The sequence below is a fragment of the Muscardinus avellanarius genome, assembly GCF_963383645.1.
Source record: "Muscardinus avellanarius genome assembly, chromosome: 11".
In the NCBI taxonomy this organism is placed as follows: Eukaryota; Metazoa; Chordata; class Mammalia; order Rodentia; family Gliridae; genus Muscardinus; species Muscardinus avellanarius.
In genome coordinates, this window is record NC_137797.1 from 59,104,940 (window position 1) to 59,124,353 (window position 19,414).

The window sequence follows — 19,414 nt, forward strand, 5'->3', positions numbered from 1 at the left end:
TTGTGAAAAGGACTTTGCCCTTAGACTCAGAGGAGAGTGATGTGTGTCTGGCAGGGAGTATGGTTAGGATGCTGTGGCCAGTGGGAAATTCTGGCAGCCTGACTTACAATACTGCAGTAGTGATGGATGTAAGTTTACACACAGAAGAGATATTCCAGAAGGTAGTGTTGACAGAACATGGTGACTGACCAGAAAAGGGTTAAGAAAGGTAGGAGGGGGAGAAACTAGAGTTGTTTTGCCTTCCAGATGTTGACCCGCAACCCTCCTTTCTTTCTGTACTTTGACAGTCGGGCGACTTTGTGGGTGTTTCCATTTCCATATATCTTGTTAGCAGTTTGACCAGCTGTCAGTTCTGTCATCCCATTTGGTGGGTGTACAATGGTATGGAAAAAAATGATGGGTCATTGACCTTGTAGCAGAGGCCACTTGCTATGGGGAAGCTATTATCGAGAATTATGCTAAGCAGCTCTTCCTGTCAGATGGGCTTTGCTGTTCATTCTATTAGATGATATGCTGCACAATACGTTTATAGGATTGGATATAGAAGGGGAGGCAGGGGGGTTGAGAAATGTGGGGGGAAAAGGAGAATTAATATTAAGAGTGCTGAAAGGAAACAAGAACAAAAGAATGGGAAGTTTGAAATGGGTGTTTGGCTTACTGAGGGAGAGTAGTAAATCAGAATATTATTACACCTCAGTGTTTCTCTCAGAGGCTAACTGAGGACATCAGCATTCTGTGTTACTCACTCTGTGGAAAAGATTTCTGGAAAATGTTTCTGAAGAGGCATTTTAACAATATGTTTCTCAAAAAATAACACAAATTTATTGAACTCAGAGTTTTACAAATTCAGTTCTCTTCTTTGCTTTTCACAAATATTATATAACATTCTGTGTGCCTGGTGCTTCATGGGACACATGTATGAAACTACTAGCCTTTGTCAGTAGTGACCGCATTTATTGAGCATGCATTACGTATTTTGTGTAACGTCAGACTTTACATGGGCTTTTTCCGATATTCTGTTGCCGGAGCCAGCTGGCAAGAGTAGGGGTTCTGAAGTGAGGCGTGAGGATGAAGAGTTTTTAATCCTAACGTGGGGGAGCCACCAACCTACTATCTCCACTGGTCGACCCCTGTTCATGGGTCAATATTTCCTATGGGTCGACGACTATGCCTGGGTCAGTATTCTCTATTGCGCGGACACTCCTGGCCAACACAGCTTCTGGGTCAATCTCGTCTTTACTGTGCCGACGTCGGGTTTGTTTTTCCAAACGTATTTATATACAGCTACAGGTCAATCAACATTCTCGTGCTACCACCACCAGAATACAATAAAGACCAATACAAAACACATCATTACAGATAGGCCTATCACCACCTCGTGTCATCACCACCTGATCCTCTTTCAGACGTTTTTGAACTTTCCATAACCCCAAACCTTGTTGACTCTGGGCGAAAGACAATCAGCTGAGTCAGAGACACCAATCTAGGGGAAGGCCTTAATGGCTTCCAACATTCTGTGTATTCATATATTTTTCTTCAAATATTCTAAGTTTTGAAGTGACCGGTAAGCACGATGTTCAGTTTTAAAGCTGACCTGTATAGTTTCAAAGCATAACCACCTATGTCCTTGTTCATTATCTTAATATGACAAAGACTAACTTCCACAAGATGTTTGTGTCCTGGGTGCCACTAAAACTCCTTTGATTGTGTCATGAATGGAACTAGCTTCCCAAGGAAAATGACTAAATATTCTCTAAGTTCAAAATCACTGAGGCCTCAGTACCTGCCTATCAGTGGGCCAGGCATTTCACAGAAATCATCCCACTTTAGAGTGGAAAGAGGAAAGCAGGAGAATTCAAACACTTGCACAAGAAATGAAGGCATATTAATAAAACGAAATAGTATAAATCTCACACAATTAGAAAGTGGTAGAACCTGGACTCAAACTCATATAGCCCAAATTCAGAGCTTATGTTTTCAAGCCCACAATACTGGTTTCTCAGGACATGGACTTTCATATACTAAGAAATGTTACCCATATCTATGTTACAATAGATATTATTGATTTTTCTTTGCATTATCAATGTAAAAAATTTCTCCAATATTGTATACCCAGCATTGTTGCTGCTGGATCATATTTTTGGAGATGTTTTGTTTTTTTTATTTTTTGGTGAGACTGGGGTTCCTGGAAGCCCTACTACCTCCAGGTTACGCTCCCAGACCTATTTTTACATTTTTATTTGGAAACAGGGTCTCCTAAGCCAGCGCGCATGGCTGGCTTTGAACCCGTGCGATCCTCCTGTCTCTGCCTCCCAAGCGCGGGGATTACAAGCGTGCGCCACCACGCCCGGCTTTGGAGATGTTTTGGAGGTGAGGTGTAAAGAAAGGGTAACTTAGATGATTCAAGATGAAGAGAAATCAGGCGAGGTCAGGAAGCAACTCCAAGAAGCTGCATTAGAACCAGGAAAGAAAAGAATCTACAGGCCAAGAAAAAAATGGATTCAATATTCAAAACAGAATCTGAATCTGAAAGGCACTGGGTGATAAACTATATTTTATCTCCATCATCAATGAATGCACATGGCCTCTATTTCATATTAGTTATGCTTTCACCTTAGCAATATAGTGGTTTTTGTAAAGATAGTAGAATTCTAGATTTTTCAAATTTTTGCTGTCATTAAACATGACCTCAGGAAAATTTCCAAATTTTATCATGGAGACAGATGCACCTATATACAAAATTTCTTCTGAAGAACAAAAGAAACAATGCACAAAGTGCTAGAGAAAGTAGGTGAATCTGTGTACTGGCAACTATCATTTTAATGTAACTTTTTAGTTGATTTCCTGAGATTTATGGCTGAATTTGAACATGCTAATTTGGTAGTTTTCATTCTGCCTTTTCATTTTTCTCCTACTTTTTTTTTTTTTTTACAAAGTATAGCAAAGTAGATTCTAATAACATCTGTCTCCAGAAGCAAAGCTGTGCACATTAGTTGGGTCAGGTTAGTTCACAGTAAGGAAGCTATATGAGATGATTTTTAAGAGCACACTACAAGTAAAATGTTGAAAGTGACTTTATTCAGTGCAGAAATTCATCTAAGCAATTTGATTTAAAATTTTTTCCCTAAACATTTGACTTGACATTGAAAAATGAATCCTTGGAAAAACAGTAAAATAATGTCATGTATTTAAAGATTATTCAAAGGGCCATGCTTTAGATTTTGTTAATTATTTAAAATCATGCTTAAATAAAGAAGAAAATGGTAATATTTTCAAACTGACTTAGATTGTTATTAAGTGATGGAGACTGACCAGGACAGGGCTTTAACTCTTGCTTTATATCAAGCAATCAGATTTTTAAATGCACGAAATACAGTTTTCAAGAATCAAATTATTATGGTGTTGTGGAATGCTTAAATGTAATACAATTATAATAGAAACAATTATTACACATACTTAGGATTATTATTATTATTTATTTGCAGGATGAGTAAGAGATACTTACAGAAAGCAACAAAAGGAAAACTGCTAATCATAATATTTATTGTAACCTTGTGGGGGAAAGTTGTATCCAGTGCAAACCATCATAAAGGTAAGTTCCTCTTTTTTTTTTTTTTTTCTCAGCTCTTTATTGAAGATGACTCCCTTTAGCACAGCCTGCCACATAATGTCTTCACTGGTCTGTTAAATTTTATTAGGTGTGGGCTTCCAGTGGCAATTCTCTTTACGTAAAGATGCAGAAAGTTATACTTAAGATGATTTTGGTAGGGAAACTATATTCCCTAGGTTATTGTTATTTCTGCCAATATTGTTCAAAGAGTATAAAATTTTAACTCTGCCTTTCCTACCCTTTTGAGATAATGATGTTAAAATGTTGACTTGACATTGTAGTACGATGAGTTTCAGATTGCTATTATCCTCATTAAAAAAGGTTCTTTAACAATATGCATCTTGTTAAGATGTACAGAGTATATGCAATTTTTTTCTATGCTTTCTGTGGGCCATGCTTTGGTATATCACAGTCCCTCCTTGTGAAGCCAAGACCTGAAGACACCTGACATGTTTCTGGCCCTTGGATAGGTGCATTTCCATTCTAGATGGTTAGAACTAGAAGCGAGCATGATCTTCAGCAGTCTCAGGTCTGCTATAGAGTGGGGATATTTGTTTTCTATGTATGTGTTAAGCTTGACAGCTCAAAATTATGTCCTTTCTGTCCCCTTTCCTGGCCATTAGCCTCAGTATAATGAATTATTGCTTTTTCCAAATGAGTTTAAATGGAACTATTTCTGAACTGTACCTACCATAATCAAGTATTCATAACCTGAGAAGTCAATCCAGATTTTTCTGTGAAATATGGCTTTGTAATTCAATTCTCATTTCACTGTAAATCTAGAGATTAGCAACTTGATTTTTTATTCTTTAATTTGGGGGGGGAGTGAAGGGAGAATTAAGAGGGCTTCTTTGAATTCTATAACACTTAAGTTAGTTACATATGTGCATTTAATTAGCATTATATGGAACATTAACCCCAGGGAGGAGGAAAGATGTGATGTGAGTGCACGATGACTATGAAATCCATCTCTTCTTGTAGTGAAAACCAAGAGACTGCTATAAACAGAATTTTATTAAGAGTTCCTTCATATTTTAAAATCCTGGTTTTGACCTATAGTGTGCATAAATATATTCACATATGTATTTATAATATATACTAATATATGTCTTTAGTACATCACACTGATCCATAAACCAAACTTCAAATTTTCCTTAACAGCTATTTTCAGTGTAAAAGTAAAAGGAGGCTGAGAATGACTTTCCTTGTGGCCCTAAATTGAGAACAATGAACCTAATCTAAGAATAAAGTAGAATTAAGAGTTTACCTTTCCTGACGGGCCAGGCCCCATCTTGTGTTGAAGATGAGAACTACTGTCCCTCTTATCCTTAATGTCACCTCAGTGTTGATTCTCAACATAAAACAAGAATTGGAAGAAATAGGAGGGTTTCATAGGAATCAGGGGTTTCAGCCTGTCATGGCAGATGTTCCTGATTAAGATGATTTTTCACTTCCAAATCAAGTGATGGAGTCGCTAAGATAATCATTCATGTAGTCTGCCACAGTGTACATTAAATTCCATTGTTAAAGCTATTTTAAAAAATTAAGGGCTGGGGACCAGTGGTTCAGTGGCAGAATGCTTAGTTTGCATGTGTGAGTTCCTGGGTTGATTGTTACACACACACACACACACACACACACACACACACACACACACACTGAGCTTAATATTTTCTGGGAAAAGCAGCTGTAATGCTAGGACTTGGGAGGCTGAGAAAGAAAAATTAAAGGTTTAAGGCTAGCCTCAGCAACTTAATGAGACTCTCAGCAACTAACAAGATCTGTTTAAAATAAAAAATAAAAAGAACCGGGGTGGGAGATGTAGCTCAGAGGTAGAATGGCCCTGAGTTCAATCTCTAGTACCAAAAAAAACCCCAAAACTCTTTATGTTGTTTTATGTTCTTTGCTAACTCCAAAACTAAGGTATTTTTGATTACTTATCAAGAAAATAATTTTGAACATAAGAAGTTACACATTCTGTCAAAAACACACTTAAATTGCCAAATTCAATACACAATGCAGTATAAAAAATAAGAGTTTGGGGTTGTTTTGCTATTCCATTTCCACAGTGCCACTGATATTTTGGGTGAAAATTTAATAATCATCTTCCTTCCTTCCTTCCTTCCTTCTTTCCTCCCTCTTTCTTTTCTATTTTTTCACACAAAATGTCATTTTTTTGTTTTGAGCTATTCAACATATAAAATAATAGGGGAAATATATGTAAGTCATAGGGCCTATTTATAAAATGAACACTAGAGTGCTCATCAGCCAGTTGAGAAATGTAATATTTCTCATACTCGGGAAGTTGGCACTCTTAATTTCATTTCTTCACCTCCTTACATTGTGTGTGTGTGTGTGTGTGTGTGTGTGTGTGTGTGTGTGTGTGTTACTGGAGATTGAACTCAGAGAGACCTTCTACCTATGAGCTACACCCCAGCTCTTTTTATTTTACATTGAAATAGGGTCTTTCTAAGTTATTAAGGGTCTTGATAAGTTGTTAAAGCTGGCCTTGAAGCTGAGATCTTCCTATCTCAACTTCTAAAGTACTAGGATTATAGGCATGTGCCACCATACCTGGCACATGCCTATAATAAATTACAACTTTTATTCTTAATGTTGTAATTTTAATTCCTTTACTTTTATTAGTAATTTATCCATTAAAATATGGACATAATTTTTCAAATGTCATTTTCTTAGTCTTGATTGTTTTTGAATTTGCACAAATAGTGTACTGTAAGGTTTTTTCTGTAATTTCCTATTTTGCTCAACAATGTTTGAGAAATTTGTAATAGTTTATGTATGGCATCACAGTGGTGGTATAATAGTTTTTTATGGATGAACTATATTTTATATGAAATCTCCACAAATATAGCATTTATTATCTTGCTCATGAATGTTAGGTATTTAATTTTTTGCATTTCAACAATGATTCTATGAGCATTCTTGTATTTTCTTTTAGTGAACATGTGCAAGGTTTTCTTGTATGTGTGTGTGTGTGCGTGAGTGCATGCGTGTGTGTGTGTGTGTGTGTGTGTGTGTGTGTGTGTGTGCACGCGCTACTGGGGATGGAACCCAAGGGCATTCTACCTCTGAGCTATACCCCTAGCCCTAGTTTTTCTTCTTTATTTTGAAACAGAGTTATCACTGAGTTGCAAAGGGCCTCACTAAGTAATTGAGGCTGTCCACGAACCATGATCCTCCTGTCTCAGCCTCTCAAATGTTGAGATTATAAGCTACCACACTGGGCTGTGCAAAGTTTTCTTAAGGTAACTGTCTAGATCACAGAGCATGGATCAGAGAGAACGCATGTCTTCAATTTTACCAGATCGTGCCAAATGTTTTTTCCAATGTGCTAGCACTAATCATGTTTTTCATGGTATTTTTTTGGTCATTGTTTCAATCTCTGTTCCCTGTAGTTATGTCTCCTCTTCAGCCTGAGTATTGTTTACTTGTACAGTATACTTTCTTTCTTAATTTGAATTACTCTTACCAGCAGTTGGCCAATTTTATTAATTTTCAAAGAACCAACTTTCGCCTTTGTTGGTCCTTTCATTTATATCTTCTTGTATTTCATTACTTTCTGCTCTTATTTTTATTTCATTAATTTAATTGCATTTTTATTTATATAGCAAACACTTAAATTATATGCATGGGCACTAGTTATGGGAAATTAAAACTAGGTTTTTCAGTACTGCATTATGAACCTCTGTCACCCTGTGATTTCACATCCAATGAACCTCTAGATCTAGAGTCATTTGTATACTTAATTGCTTTGGTTCAAAAGGATAATAATACTTCTCCTGTGTCCCAAGAGGCCTACATGGTTACATTGCATAATTTTTCTGGAATAAGTTGTTAAGGTGCCAGAGAGACTGGGGTGCTATCTCCCTAGCTATGAAGTCAAGACCTGAAGACACCTGACATGTTTCTGGCCCTTGGATAGCTGCATTTACACTCTAGATGGTTAGAACTAGAAGCTGGGATCCTTTTCATCCGGCCTCAGAGAAGGAAAAGACTCTTCTCTATTTCCATGAGTAGAAGGACATGGCTATTTCTTGTAGATACATGGAAATATCTGTGCTCTGTCACTAACCTCGTGATCACTGTTATGCGAGCATTAGTTGACTTCCTGAGTCTATGAGTTGGTATTTTTTGATTTTTGAAACGGTTAGGCACTTTCTCTTCAAATATAGCTCCTTCACCACTGTCCCTACTAAACTAGAATCCTGGTTGGGTCTTAGGTGCATGATAGCTTTCTCACATTGTTCTATATGTATTTTAATCTTTATATTTTTCACCTGTCAAGTAAGTCTCTATGTGCCATACTTAGGATATTCATTCAAGTATTCTTTCCACTACACTAGTTCTGTGTTCCTCTGGGTCTAATCTACTCTTTAATCCACAAATTGAATTCAAGTTTAATCCAGAAATTTAATTCAAGTTTAATTTATTATATGCTATTAAATCATTTTTCTTGCTAATTTGCTTATATTTGATATCTTTTTATTCTCACTCATATTTTCAGTTTCATACATATTTATAAAACATGTAGTTCATTTAATAAGTATTCTATACATACACATATTTTATGTAATATATACTCTATATAAGGATATTTTACACACTTTTTGTGTTTTCTTTCTAATGATTCTCACTAATGTCTAATTTATTCTAGAATTTCATGAATATTTTTTAAGCTTTGTGAGTTAATGTCTGTTGAAAAAACATTTGTGAAAATTTTTAGGGCTGTGATTAGGATGCATCCTTCCAGAGATGATTTGCATATACCACATGTCTTAGGGTTCCCTGGGAGCAGAACCAAGTCAGGAATTCTTATTTATGTAATTTTTTTAACATATCTTCTCAGGAGAAGGAGAACAAATGAAGCAGAATAGAGCAGGGGATATAAACTAAGCACAAAAAGAGTCTCAGCTGGGAAATCTCCTACTCTGGTCCTATGGAAAAGCTTTGAAAACCTCAGTTGCTTAAGAGAGATGGTCCATCCTTGAGACCAGATAGACAGTGTTTTCTACTCTCATGTCCATTGGTCACTGGCTATTGGTCTGCATGGTAAGTCTCCTTAGGAAAGTGGCTGTTTTTATGAGAGGGTAATCATCAAAGAAAAGATTACTGTTAACTGTAGTCAGCCAACATTCACAGCATGTGGAGGAAAGGTACAGTGTTAAAATAATTTTGGCAGTCTACTAACTGCTTATTCCCCTGCAGTGTACTCCTCATGGCCCTCAGATATACATGCTTCTCTCTTAAGGTCACTTCATGTACCCAAATCCTGGCTGGTCACCATTTCCAAAAAAATTAGAGGAGTTGTGAGGACCCCTATTAATGCAATTGGTACCAAGATTATTACTAATGATACTTATCTACTTATTCCCAAGCTGTTCTCAATCACACACTCCTTCAGCTAGAACTTCTCATCTAGGGGTCTTGCCTGGTGTTGTGCTGAGGGTTCTGAGCCCTGGGACACTGTACTCTTAATGCCATGATTGTTGTTCTTGCATAGTGATTGTTGCAACTGACCATCCGAATGACATGCGATGCACCAGTGGATTTTCTGAGAGTCTGATATATTCCCTCCTGTCTTGAGAACACAGCAGCTGCCCTCTTCCTCATGGCTACCAGGGTCTTTTATTCTATAAATTGTTAATTCTTTTCTTTTCTTGCTGGTCCATAGGTATGAGAAACTTAGGCTGATCTGGCAACAGCTAAATCTTTTTTGTTTAGGGAGACTCTTGCTGTTTTCCCTGGTAAAAGCATCCCCTTTCTGAGAACCTATACTCCTAAACTCATGCATTCCATAGGCAATCCCATAGGGATATTTTAAATTGGATATTTCTAATGGAAAAGTTGTTTGTTTACTCAATAATTTTTAGTACCTACAATCAGGGCTGAGAATATAGGAGTACATAAAAAAAGACAAAAATCTTTGTCTTCATGGGGTTTTTATCTGAGAAGTGGGAAATAGATAATAAAAAGAAAAAGAAATAAAATGGTATGTTTTATGGTATAAATGCTCTGGAAAAAATATAAAAGAAGAGAGGTATGGGAAATGTTCAGGAGAGAGTGCACTTTTAAATAAGGCCTTTGGGTATGATGTAAGTTTTCCAGCCATGAGAATATCAAGAGGAAGGGAAAGTAGTAAGTAAGAATGCTTTTAAGTATGCCTGGAGACAGTGAGAACTAGTGAGGAGGATGGTGTATATGGAGGAGAGCACGCAAGGAGGGGAGTGGTGGGCAGGTCATTATAGAACAGATAAATGTGCAAGATGAAATAAGTGAATAAGTAGCTCTACCAAAACACCAGGGCAATAATACCCCCCTCTTGAGAGCAGCCAAACGGAGAATTGTGTCATCCCCTTTTCTGAACATGATGTAGCAACACAGTAGAAATCTAGAGCCTTTGTACTTGAAAAACCAGATATCTAAAATTCAGAAGTTGTTGTCACCTTCTTAATAAAATCTTCTGTGCTTTGGGAACTAACAGTCCCTCACATGGAGACAAATAAGTTTACTGCTCATACTGCCACGGAAAAATTCTGCCTTGAATTCTTACAATTATATTGAGCTGGGCATTTCGAGGGGGATTAGCTCAGAACGTTGTGACAGCCAGTCAGAAAATATAAGCAGTATTTCCCCCTTGGAAGCAATTACATTAGGTATAGCTGCAGATATTGGGGATCAGAGAGGAAACATTTTAGTTTAGGACTCCAAGTTTCCAACAGAAAAATATAGTCATTAATCTTAGAAGGCTAATATGTTTTCTTGTCTTTTCCTTCCCTGCGTACCTCATCCAAAGTAAATCTAAAGAGAATGAGTCATCAGTAGGCATTTGGGTTGGAAAAGGATCTGTACTTTGTGTGAAAGCAATACACACAGGTAAGGGTTATGCATAAAGCAGAAATCCTCAAAAGTTAGTTTGATTATCTAAGGTTGATTTGATGCTATTCTCATTGTAATACAAGGCACTGGTCCTAAGAACTTTTGATTAAATGATTTTTTCATAGAAAATCATATTTTAAAATAAAAATGACTATTAGTTAAGTTTCTGGGTTAGATAAAAACCAGTAGAATTTTGGGGGAGTAGATCTTTATTCATTTTTTAGTGCATTTGATAGTTCATTATTCAACTATGTAGGAGACAAATTACATATTGTGTGTTTGTTAAGTGTTGGGTTATTGGTCAATTTTTGATGATAAAAAATGTAAGTGAAATAGACACGATTCATGCCTTAGGGGAGTTCACAGTATATTTAAGGAGAAAAAAAATTAATTAGATAATCACATAAATACTTATTTAATTAAGAATGATTTTAAAGGGCTGTGTCTTAATAAACATTGTCATATCTATAATCCAAAAACAACTGAACACACAATTTAGAAGAAGGAAGATTTATTTGCTCAGAGTGTTAAAGATTTAGGATTTCAGTCCGCATGAGGCCGAGGTCTCCAGAGCTCAAAGGATGGCTGTGGGAAGCAGAGAGAGAGAGAGGGAGAGAGCAAGGTTCTGCTCTCACATTATGAAGCTGGAAGCAGAGAACACAAGCAAACAAAGGAATTTTAAAAAAAGAAATATAGTCCCTAAGGCCATACCCTAGGGATCTACCTTCTCTAGCCACATACTACATGCCTAGGTTACCACCCAGTAAACCCATTATAGCGAATTTATCTATGGATATTATTACAACCCTCGTGACTTAATTACATCAACTCTAAACATTAATACTTAAGTTTTTTAGGGGACGGTCTATATCTAACCATAACAGGCTATAAAGATATAATTTCAAGGTGATAAGAGTATATAAACTACAAAATGGGTGAAAGAGGTTTAGGGAAGTCTTTTCTAGGGAAAAGAATTTGAGCTGAGTTCTCAATGGAAAGTGGGAAGACACAGAGGGTGAGACAAGGCATTCAGGCAGGTGCCCCAGCCTGTGCAACAGTGCTGGGATATGAAGGAAAGAATGAAACGGAGAGAAGATTGCTTTAGCTGGAGAGCAGAAAGTAAAAAGGTTGGTGGTGCTCAGTCCATTTGGAGAGGTGCCTGGAGACGATTGTTCATGAAGATACTCAGAATGTTGGTTCTCTTCGATTTTAAATGATTTGGTCTACTTTAGCTAAGATATGACTGCATTCTCTTGGGCTGATTTGTAGCTGATGATGATGCACACTAAAGTTTTAGAACACTAACATATGACTCATAGTGTGTTAAAAAACTTGTTGGTGAAAACAATTAGATTAATATCTTGAGAGAAAGAAAAATGGCTGTTACTTTAGCTGACTCAATTTGTACTCTTAGTAAGGCATTTTATTATGTCTTTTATTGCATTTTCAAAGTAATATATGTTTGTTTGACAAACTTTGGGAAGGAACACACCAAGACATAAAAGAAATCAAGTAACCCCAAAATCCTCCTACACAAAAATTATTAAATGATATTTGGAGATATTTTCATCTGGTTTAATTCATGAACAGATTTCACGTATTTGAGAACATTGGTGTTTATTCATTTATTGATTTACACATACATTTATTGACAGCCTAGTTGTGAGAGAGAATACTTCCTTGAGGCAGTGAGTCCGCCTTAAACCATTCTGATACAGTGGCTATTTTTCTGAAGTTTAGTTTCTGTACCATGAATTTTAAATTCTTTATTTTTTGTGTTGCTTACAAAACAATGCATAAAACACCTATATATATTTAAAAATAAACATAAAGCAATTAAATGTGAAATTATCAACCAGAACAAGAAATAAAATATTGTCCGTCCTTCAAAGCCCTTTATACTTCTCACTGAGGAGTATACTCCTCTTCTACAGGGGGATTTCTTTCTGACTTCCATTTCCCAAACAATAGAATACTATTTTGACTGGGTCTTAATAATGTAAAGATGAAATAATTTTAAAAATATAGTTTGCTTTTTACCCTCAATATCTTCTCTCGAGCTTTATGTATGTTGTGATATAGAATACCATTGTATGAATATATTGAGAGGTATTTGTTGCTTTTACTGTTATGGGCGTCTGGGCCTTTTGATTTGTTGATTGTTATTGATGCTGCTTCTGTGAAAATTATCGTACACTTATTTTGTTTAAAACATGCAAATTCCTCCAGAGTATATTTCTAGAGCTTCATAGATCATATGATAGGCACTTATTCAACTTTCCTTTTTTCCCCCTCTTTGCAATACACTTAGCATTAAATGATGATTATTTACCTGTATATTCAAAAAGTACTCATAAACCTATTTTAATTGTGGCATTGAAAATCATTACACGCCCTAAATTTCTTTACAAAATCTTTGTTAAACTTCAAGATATCGCCGGGCGTGGTGGCGCACGCTTGTAATCCCCGCACTTGGGAGGCAGAGACAGGAGGATCGCGCAGGTTCGAAGCCAGCCGCGCGCGCTGGCTTAGGAGACCCTGTTTCCAAATAAAAAAGTATAAAAAATAGGTCTGGGAGTGTAGCCCGGAGGTAGAAGGGCTTCCAGGAACCCCAGTACCACCAAAAAAAAAAAAAAAAACTTCAAGATATCTTTGTTTGTTAATACTAATATAAAAATCTGTGTACAAAAATTTTGTTCAAATTTAATGTTATACTTTAAAATAGTTAATGCAAATGAGAACTTTTGGGATCAAGAAGAACATAATAATGAGGTGTTTAATCTTTCAGCATTGAGTCAGGAAAGGGGAAACAGCACTAGGGTGGTTTAAAATTGGGAATTAGTGCTAAATGTGGAATAGGTTTGAGGCAGAAATAGAAAGGAGTGATTCTGTTACCCAGACACTTGTAACTTCAGAAATCTCTTACTGTCCCTAGAGGTGGAAGAACAAAAAAGCAAAGCAGAGATGCATAAAGCTCATGCTTGGGTGTGTCCTAAGCTACTCGACGCTGCTGATTTAAGAATGGCTTTCACTGATTTTGCTGATTTAAGAATGGCTTTCACTGTCAGCAGGAAACTAGGAGACAGTTCTGTAATGATACTCCAAGAAGCTGGGAGGCTGATGCTGCCAAGACTGCTAGACTCTGCTGGTCCTGAGAATGCCCCTAGGCATCCATATTATCCACTTTTGCACTTCTGAATCCAGGAGCAGGAAAAATATAGTATTCATTCCTTCAGTCTTCCCATCTTGTAAGTGCTTCCTTTCAAGAAGTAGACTCCAAGACACAATTTAATGTACAAGAAATTTATTAGTGGAAGCACATCTGAAGTATAAGGGGAGAGGTTGCTGGAGTGGAAGGGAGTGAACATTTAGATCACGAGGATGAGGGTCTGATAGAATACAGAAGGAAGATGCTCTAACTTTAGCATAGTTTCCAAAAAATCTTGTCCAGAACAATACCTTAGCAAAGGTTGTGATTAGAGGGAGTCCAGTGTCATGTGTGTGTGTGTTGGGGTGGGGGGGAAGTGTCCCATAACATGCAGGCTGAAGTCATGCTTAGTTATTGGCCCTGGTCGATCCTCCAGTGAATCCACATATGGGGTGACTCTAAGGCAAGTCTGTTTGCAGTGGACACCATTGAGGCATGTAGGCATATATCTTTAGGGTTATCACACTTCCGAGGACAGAACCTAACCAGAAACCAGTTGGCAAGTGAGTTGAAAGATCTAGTATTAAAGATTCTAGATCCCTTCAATACAGAAGGAATTTGGATGATAAATGTTTGAGAAGAAAGTAATATCTGCCACAAGAATATTTGTACATAGTAATTATTTATTTCCTCTCAAAAGTATATAAAATCCTTCTCTTACCACTGAAATACTGGCTAATCAGTTGAAAATATCTTTGTTAGATGAGGTCTATAAGGAACAGTCTATTATAAAATGCTTTGTTCCTTTAAGTACTAATGACTTAAGATTTTTAAAATTATTTTCATTTTCCATTATTTTGGATAATTTATTAATACCTTTGACAATTCATTGTTTTATTATTAATTGCTTTGGGAACTTTATATAACTCCTAAAGCATGATTTAATTCAATGTACATTTTCACTTTATATACTTTACAACTTTATTTATTTTTTATTTTTTTATTTTTTTCCTTCTTTTTTTTCTTTATAATAGAATTTTATTATTTTTTATTTTTCTTTATTTTTTAACAATTTTTATTGAACATAACTAGTATACATTTACACTATATTTGGTGACCTCTCCCCCCCACCCCCGTTTTCTCTTCCCCCCTCCCACCAATGGTTGTCCAGGTTAACCATGTCTTATTCATAATTTTACACATGTTTAGGTGTAGACCCTCATTAATCAAGATCGGCCTTTCTCCTCTCCTATCTTTCCATTAAAACTTAGCTAGTATTTCCCCTCTAATATCTGGAGTCCCACTGGTATCCTTTGTGTTTTCTAGTTTGGGCATATTAGAGGAAACATGTGTATCTTCTCCTTCTGTGCTTGGCTGATCTCATTTAACATGATGTTCTCCAGGGCTTTACTTAAAATAATATTTATACATTTCAGAATATAAAATACTCTAATTGTTGGGGAAACTACAAACAAAAGATAAAGAAGAATTAAAATATCTGTAACCCTTATATACATATACCACTATTAATTCTCAAATATTAGTTAGATATAGATATATTTATCGGTATATTTGTAATCTTGTTTCTTACTTATTATATTGTGACCATCTCTGTATTTTTTTTGGGAAAACCATCCCACAGTATTAAATATTTGAGATATTTTAAATTTTTCTTTAGTAAAATTAATGCACTCATATATACAATTGTTTTTCCCCACATCTTTTTATATAGTTAGGCTAGATTTATAGTAAGGTATTTCTCAGTCAAAAGATTTAAATTTTAAAATATCATTTCTGAAAATAATATTGTAAATTACAAAAATAGTTTTGTTTATTTTAGAGTGTCTTAAAAGTATAAAGGAAGCACTAATAAAATAAAAATTATTCTAGATTAAATGCTAATATATAAATATATTTGTTAAAATGTACGTATATATAGTCAAATTGCAAATATTTCAATTTATATTTCTTTTTTATTAATTAATTTATTTTTTATTGGTGCACTGTATTCATACATCATAATGGTATAAAGATAGTACTTTTGTAGACATACATGCACACATTGCCCAGTTAGCCCCTACCCGATCCCCACCCAGTTCCCTCCCCATCTCTCCTTCCCATGCTTGGCTTAGTGGTTGACATCTAGTATTATAGCAATTTATTCAATATTAACGATGATAATCTCACATAACAGTTTCATTTGACTGATACCAAGCTTTTGATGACTTAACGATAACATTTCAATATTTCTTTTTGCTTTCTTTCTTACCAGAGAATATTTTTTTCTTTTTTTTTTAGGTGAAACTATCATACATTTATTTATTTATTTATTTTTCAGAAAAAATCTATCCTGATATGGAATATGGACTCTAGATAGCCAAAACAATCTCGAGGAAGAACAAAGCTAGAAGATGTATATTTTCTGATTTCAAACCATATAAAGCTACAATAATTGAAACAGTGTAGTACTGTTCTAAAGGCAGATATATAAACCATTGGAGTTAAATAAAAGCCTAGAGATAAATTCTTCCATATATTGTCAAGTTATTTTTGACAAGGTTTCCACGAACATTTGGTGGAGGAAATAATAATCTTTTAACTAAATATTGTTGAAAAATAATAATTACATAAAAAAGAATAAAATTGGACCCTTACATAGCACAATATACAAATATTAACTCAAAATAGATTAAAGACCTAAATATAAATCTTAAGACTATAAACTTTTAGAAGAAAATCTAGGCCATAAAACCTTACAACATTGAAATTGGCAGTGATTTCTTAGATATGATTTCAATGGCACAGGCAATAAAAGGGTAAACAAACTCCCTAAAAATTAAAAAAATATTGTATGTCCAAAGACAATGTAAACAGAGTTAAAAGTTACTGATAGAATGGGATAAAATATTTCCAAATGCTATATCTGAAGATATATTAATATTCCAACTAGAAATACTAAAAATTAGCAACAATAAAAGCAAACAATACCATTTAGAGATAGGTAAGAGACCAACATAAATAATGAATCTCCACAAATAACCAACCTTAGTTGTCTGTTGGATGGAAAATCTTGTTTCTCTGGTTATGGTGTGTGTTAACTATTTCTTCTTTGTAGTTAATCTCTTTAAATATTTTCTCTAGCGCTGGTTTTGAAGACATAAATTCCTTCAGTTTCTGTTTGTCGTGGAAGCTTCTAATTTCCCCATCTAATTTGATAGAAAGTTTTGCTGGGTAGGAAATTTTTGGCTGGAAGTTGTTTTCTTTCAGAGTTTGGAATACGTTACTCCAAGCCCTTCTGGCTCTCATGACTTGGTTTGGGAAGTCTGGAGTGATTCTAATTGGTTTGCCTCTAAATGTCACTTGGCCCTTTGTTTTTGTTGCCTTTAAGATTCTCTGCTTAGCCAAAATAATTGGTCATTTTGACAATTATGTGGCGTGGGGATCCTCTTCTCTGATCCTCTCTAAATGGAGTTCTATAAGTTTCCTGGACCTGTGTATCGACCTCTTGCTCTATGTTTGGAAAATTTTCTGCTATTACTTCCTTGAAGAGATTGTTGATCCCATTGGTTTCACTTTCTTTTCCCTCCTCTATTCCAATTATTCTTAGGTTAGCTCTATTAAAATGGGCCCATATTTCTTCAATGTCAGATTCCTGCTGTCGGATTTTTTTTTCTATTAGAAACTATGCGTTCATTTTTTGAATGATCATCTTCTAAGAGTGAGATTCTATTCTCCATGTGGTCTAATCAGTTGTTTGTACTTTGAATTGAGGCCTTTACCTCATTAATTGCATCCTTTATCTCTTTTTGGCTCTCTCTGAATTCTTTTCAAAACACCTCTATTATTTCTACAGTTATTTTCCTGATTTGATCTTCTAGAAATCTGTGAATTTCTGTTTTATCAGGTTCTGATGTTGTGGGGTTGTGGGCATTCATTGCTCCATTGTTATTCCTCTTTCCCATGATTTCGGAAGTTTGTGCCTTCTCTGGGTTCTTCCCTTGGGTCACTACAACTTCACTTAAGGTGCTCTGGATCTCGAGTCTGTGGTATCTCAGTCCCCACTACTCCTTTACTGGGTTGTATCGCAGAGTTTCGAACCCAGGGAGTCAATCGAGGCTGCTTTAGACCATGGGGGTTGCCAGGTTGGATGTTCTCCTATGGTGTGATATCTCTGCCACCGCCACTCCCCCACTGGGTCAAGTCCCTGGGAGTACAGTACTGGGATTTCTCCTCTAGGGGCCGCAATTTGACTCACTGTTGTGAGTGCGCAGATGGAGCTGTTGTGGATTCGGTGAATTCGCTGCTGCTGCCGCCAGTGGCAATATGGTGCTGCTGCCATGCCCTTGGCCGTGAGGCTGGCATATTTCTTTTCTGTTTTTGAGCTCCACTCTGATTCCCTGCAGGGTGTGCTGAGCCCAGCCTCTGGGAGCTTTAGATGCTCCCTGCACTGAGAAATCTGCCGAATTCCTTCTGGCTGATCTGCAGCGGCTCACCTTGGCTCACTGTCCGCCACTTCTTTCTGGAGCCTGGTGGGCTGTTGAGTGCATTGGTCTGGTGCCGTCCAGTGAGCTCGCCGCTGCCACTGGCTACTGCCAGTGGCAGCGGCGCTGCTGCTTCATCCTTGGCCGTGAGGCCGGTGTATCTCCTCTGTGGCTCTGAGCTCCGTTCTGAGTTCCCCTTCTCTCTGGAGTCTGGTGCTGCTCAATTTATATTTCAATCAACAGGAAATGAAAGTGATGATACTTTCAAACCCTTATCAGTATTGAGATTTTCCATACTACTTAATTTTTGTCAATTTTATCCCGTTTTAATTTCCAATTTTTAATTGACTTATTTACCATTAATATTTTTATTAATTACATATTCAACTCTTACCCATTGTTTTCATTAGGTGACATTGTTTGTCTTGTGGTTTTGTGGGATTACTTTGTAATTGATTAACCTTTTGTCTTATGGTACCAGGACTTTACATTTAAAGAGTGAATCTATTAGCAGATTGCATAGGAACAGATTCAAAGGCTTAGAGAGTCTAAGTTTCATCCAGGCTTGTCTTTTGTCACATTTTTTAGGGAAGAAGGGAAGGTAATATGAGTACTTTTAAGTGTTTTTTTTACACTTGAATTAAAATAAAATGCCAATTTCTATTTGGGTTTTGTTTCTTTTAATTATTGAGTGAATCTTTTCAAGCTTATGTCTCAGTTTCCTAAGAAAAACTGCTTTTATTTTGTCTTCAACTAATGCTTTTATCTTTTTGTTCTGTTTTTCCCCCAAAGAACATCTAATATCTAATTGGATTGTTATTTTATGTTCTCTATATCTCAAATATATTTCTCATTTTCATTCTTGGAGGTGCTTTTACATGTTGTATCCCTCATATACTAAGTCAATCTCTCATCATTAATTAGGCACTTCTATGGTTTATTTCTAGGCTTTATTCTTTTGTAGGACTTCTTTTTGTATACTTCTGTAGCATCTAACTGTTCATGTGCCCATAAATTTAAAAAATAAATTTTTTTACTTGAAGACTCTTTTGCCTCTAGTTAAAGAAAAATAGCTCAATGATAATATATGAACATTCTTAGTGCAATATAGACATTTATTTAAATCAGGAGCTTATTCATAAGTAGATCTACCTAATGGTACTCTATCTCCTCCTGCTCCCTCTTTATGCTCTGGTTCAAAATTTGGATTTCATTTTCCTGAATATTTGAAAAAATCTAAGAAAGTATATATGTAACATAGTTTATTAGTCAGAATTT

The 19,414-nt window shown here is 35.9% G+C and overlaps 1 protein-coding gene across 1 annotated transcript in view; it reads left to right on the forward strand.

The window, feature by feature from the left end:
• Positions 1-3,486: 3,486 nt before the first annotated feature.
• The window catches only part of TAFA2 (TAFA chemokine like family member 2), a gene marked incomplete at both ends in the record, with an annotated part of 147,688 nt that continues 131,760 nt past the window's right edge, over positions 3,487-19,414 (forward strand). Inside the window, one exon of the mRNA XM_080704837.1 lies at positions 3,487-3,592. Coding sequence (XP_080560963.1) covers positions 3,487-3,592 — 106 coding nt within the window. The remainder of the gene's footprint in view (positions 3,593-19,414) is intronic.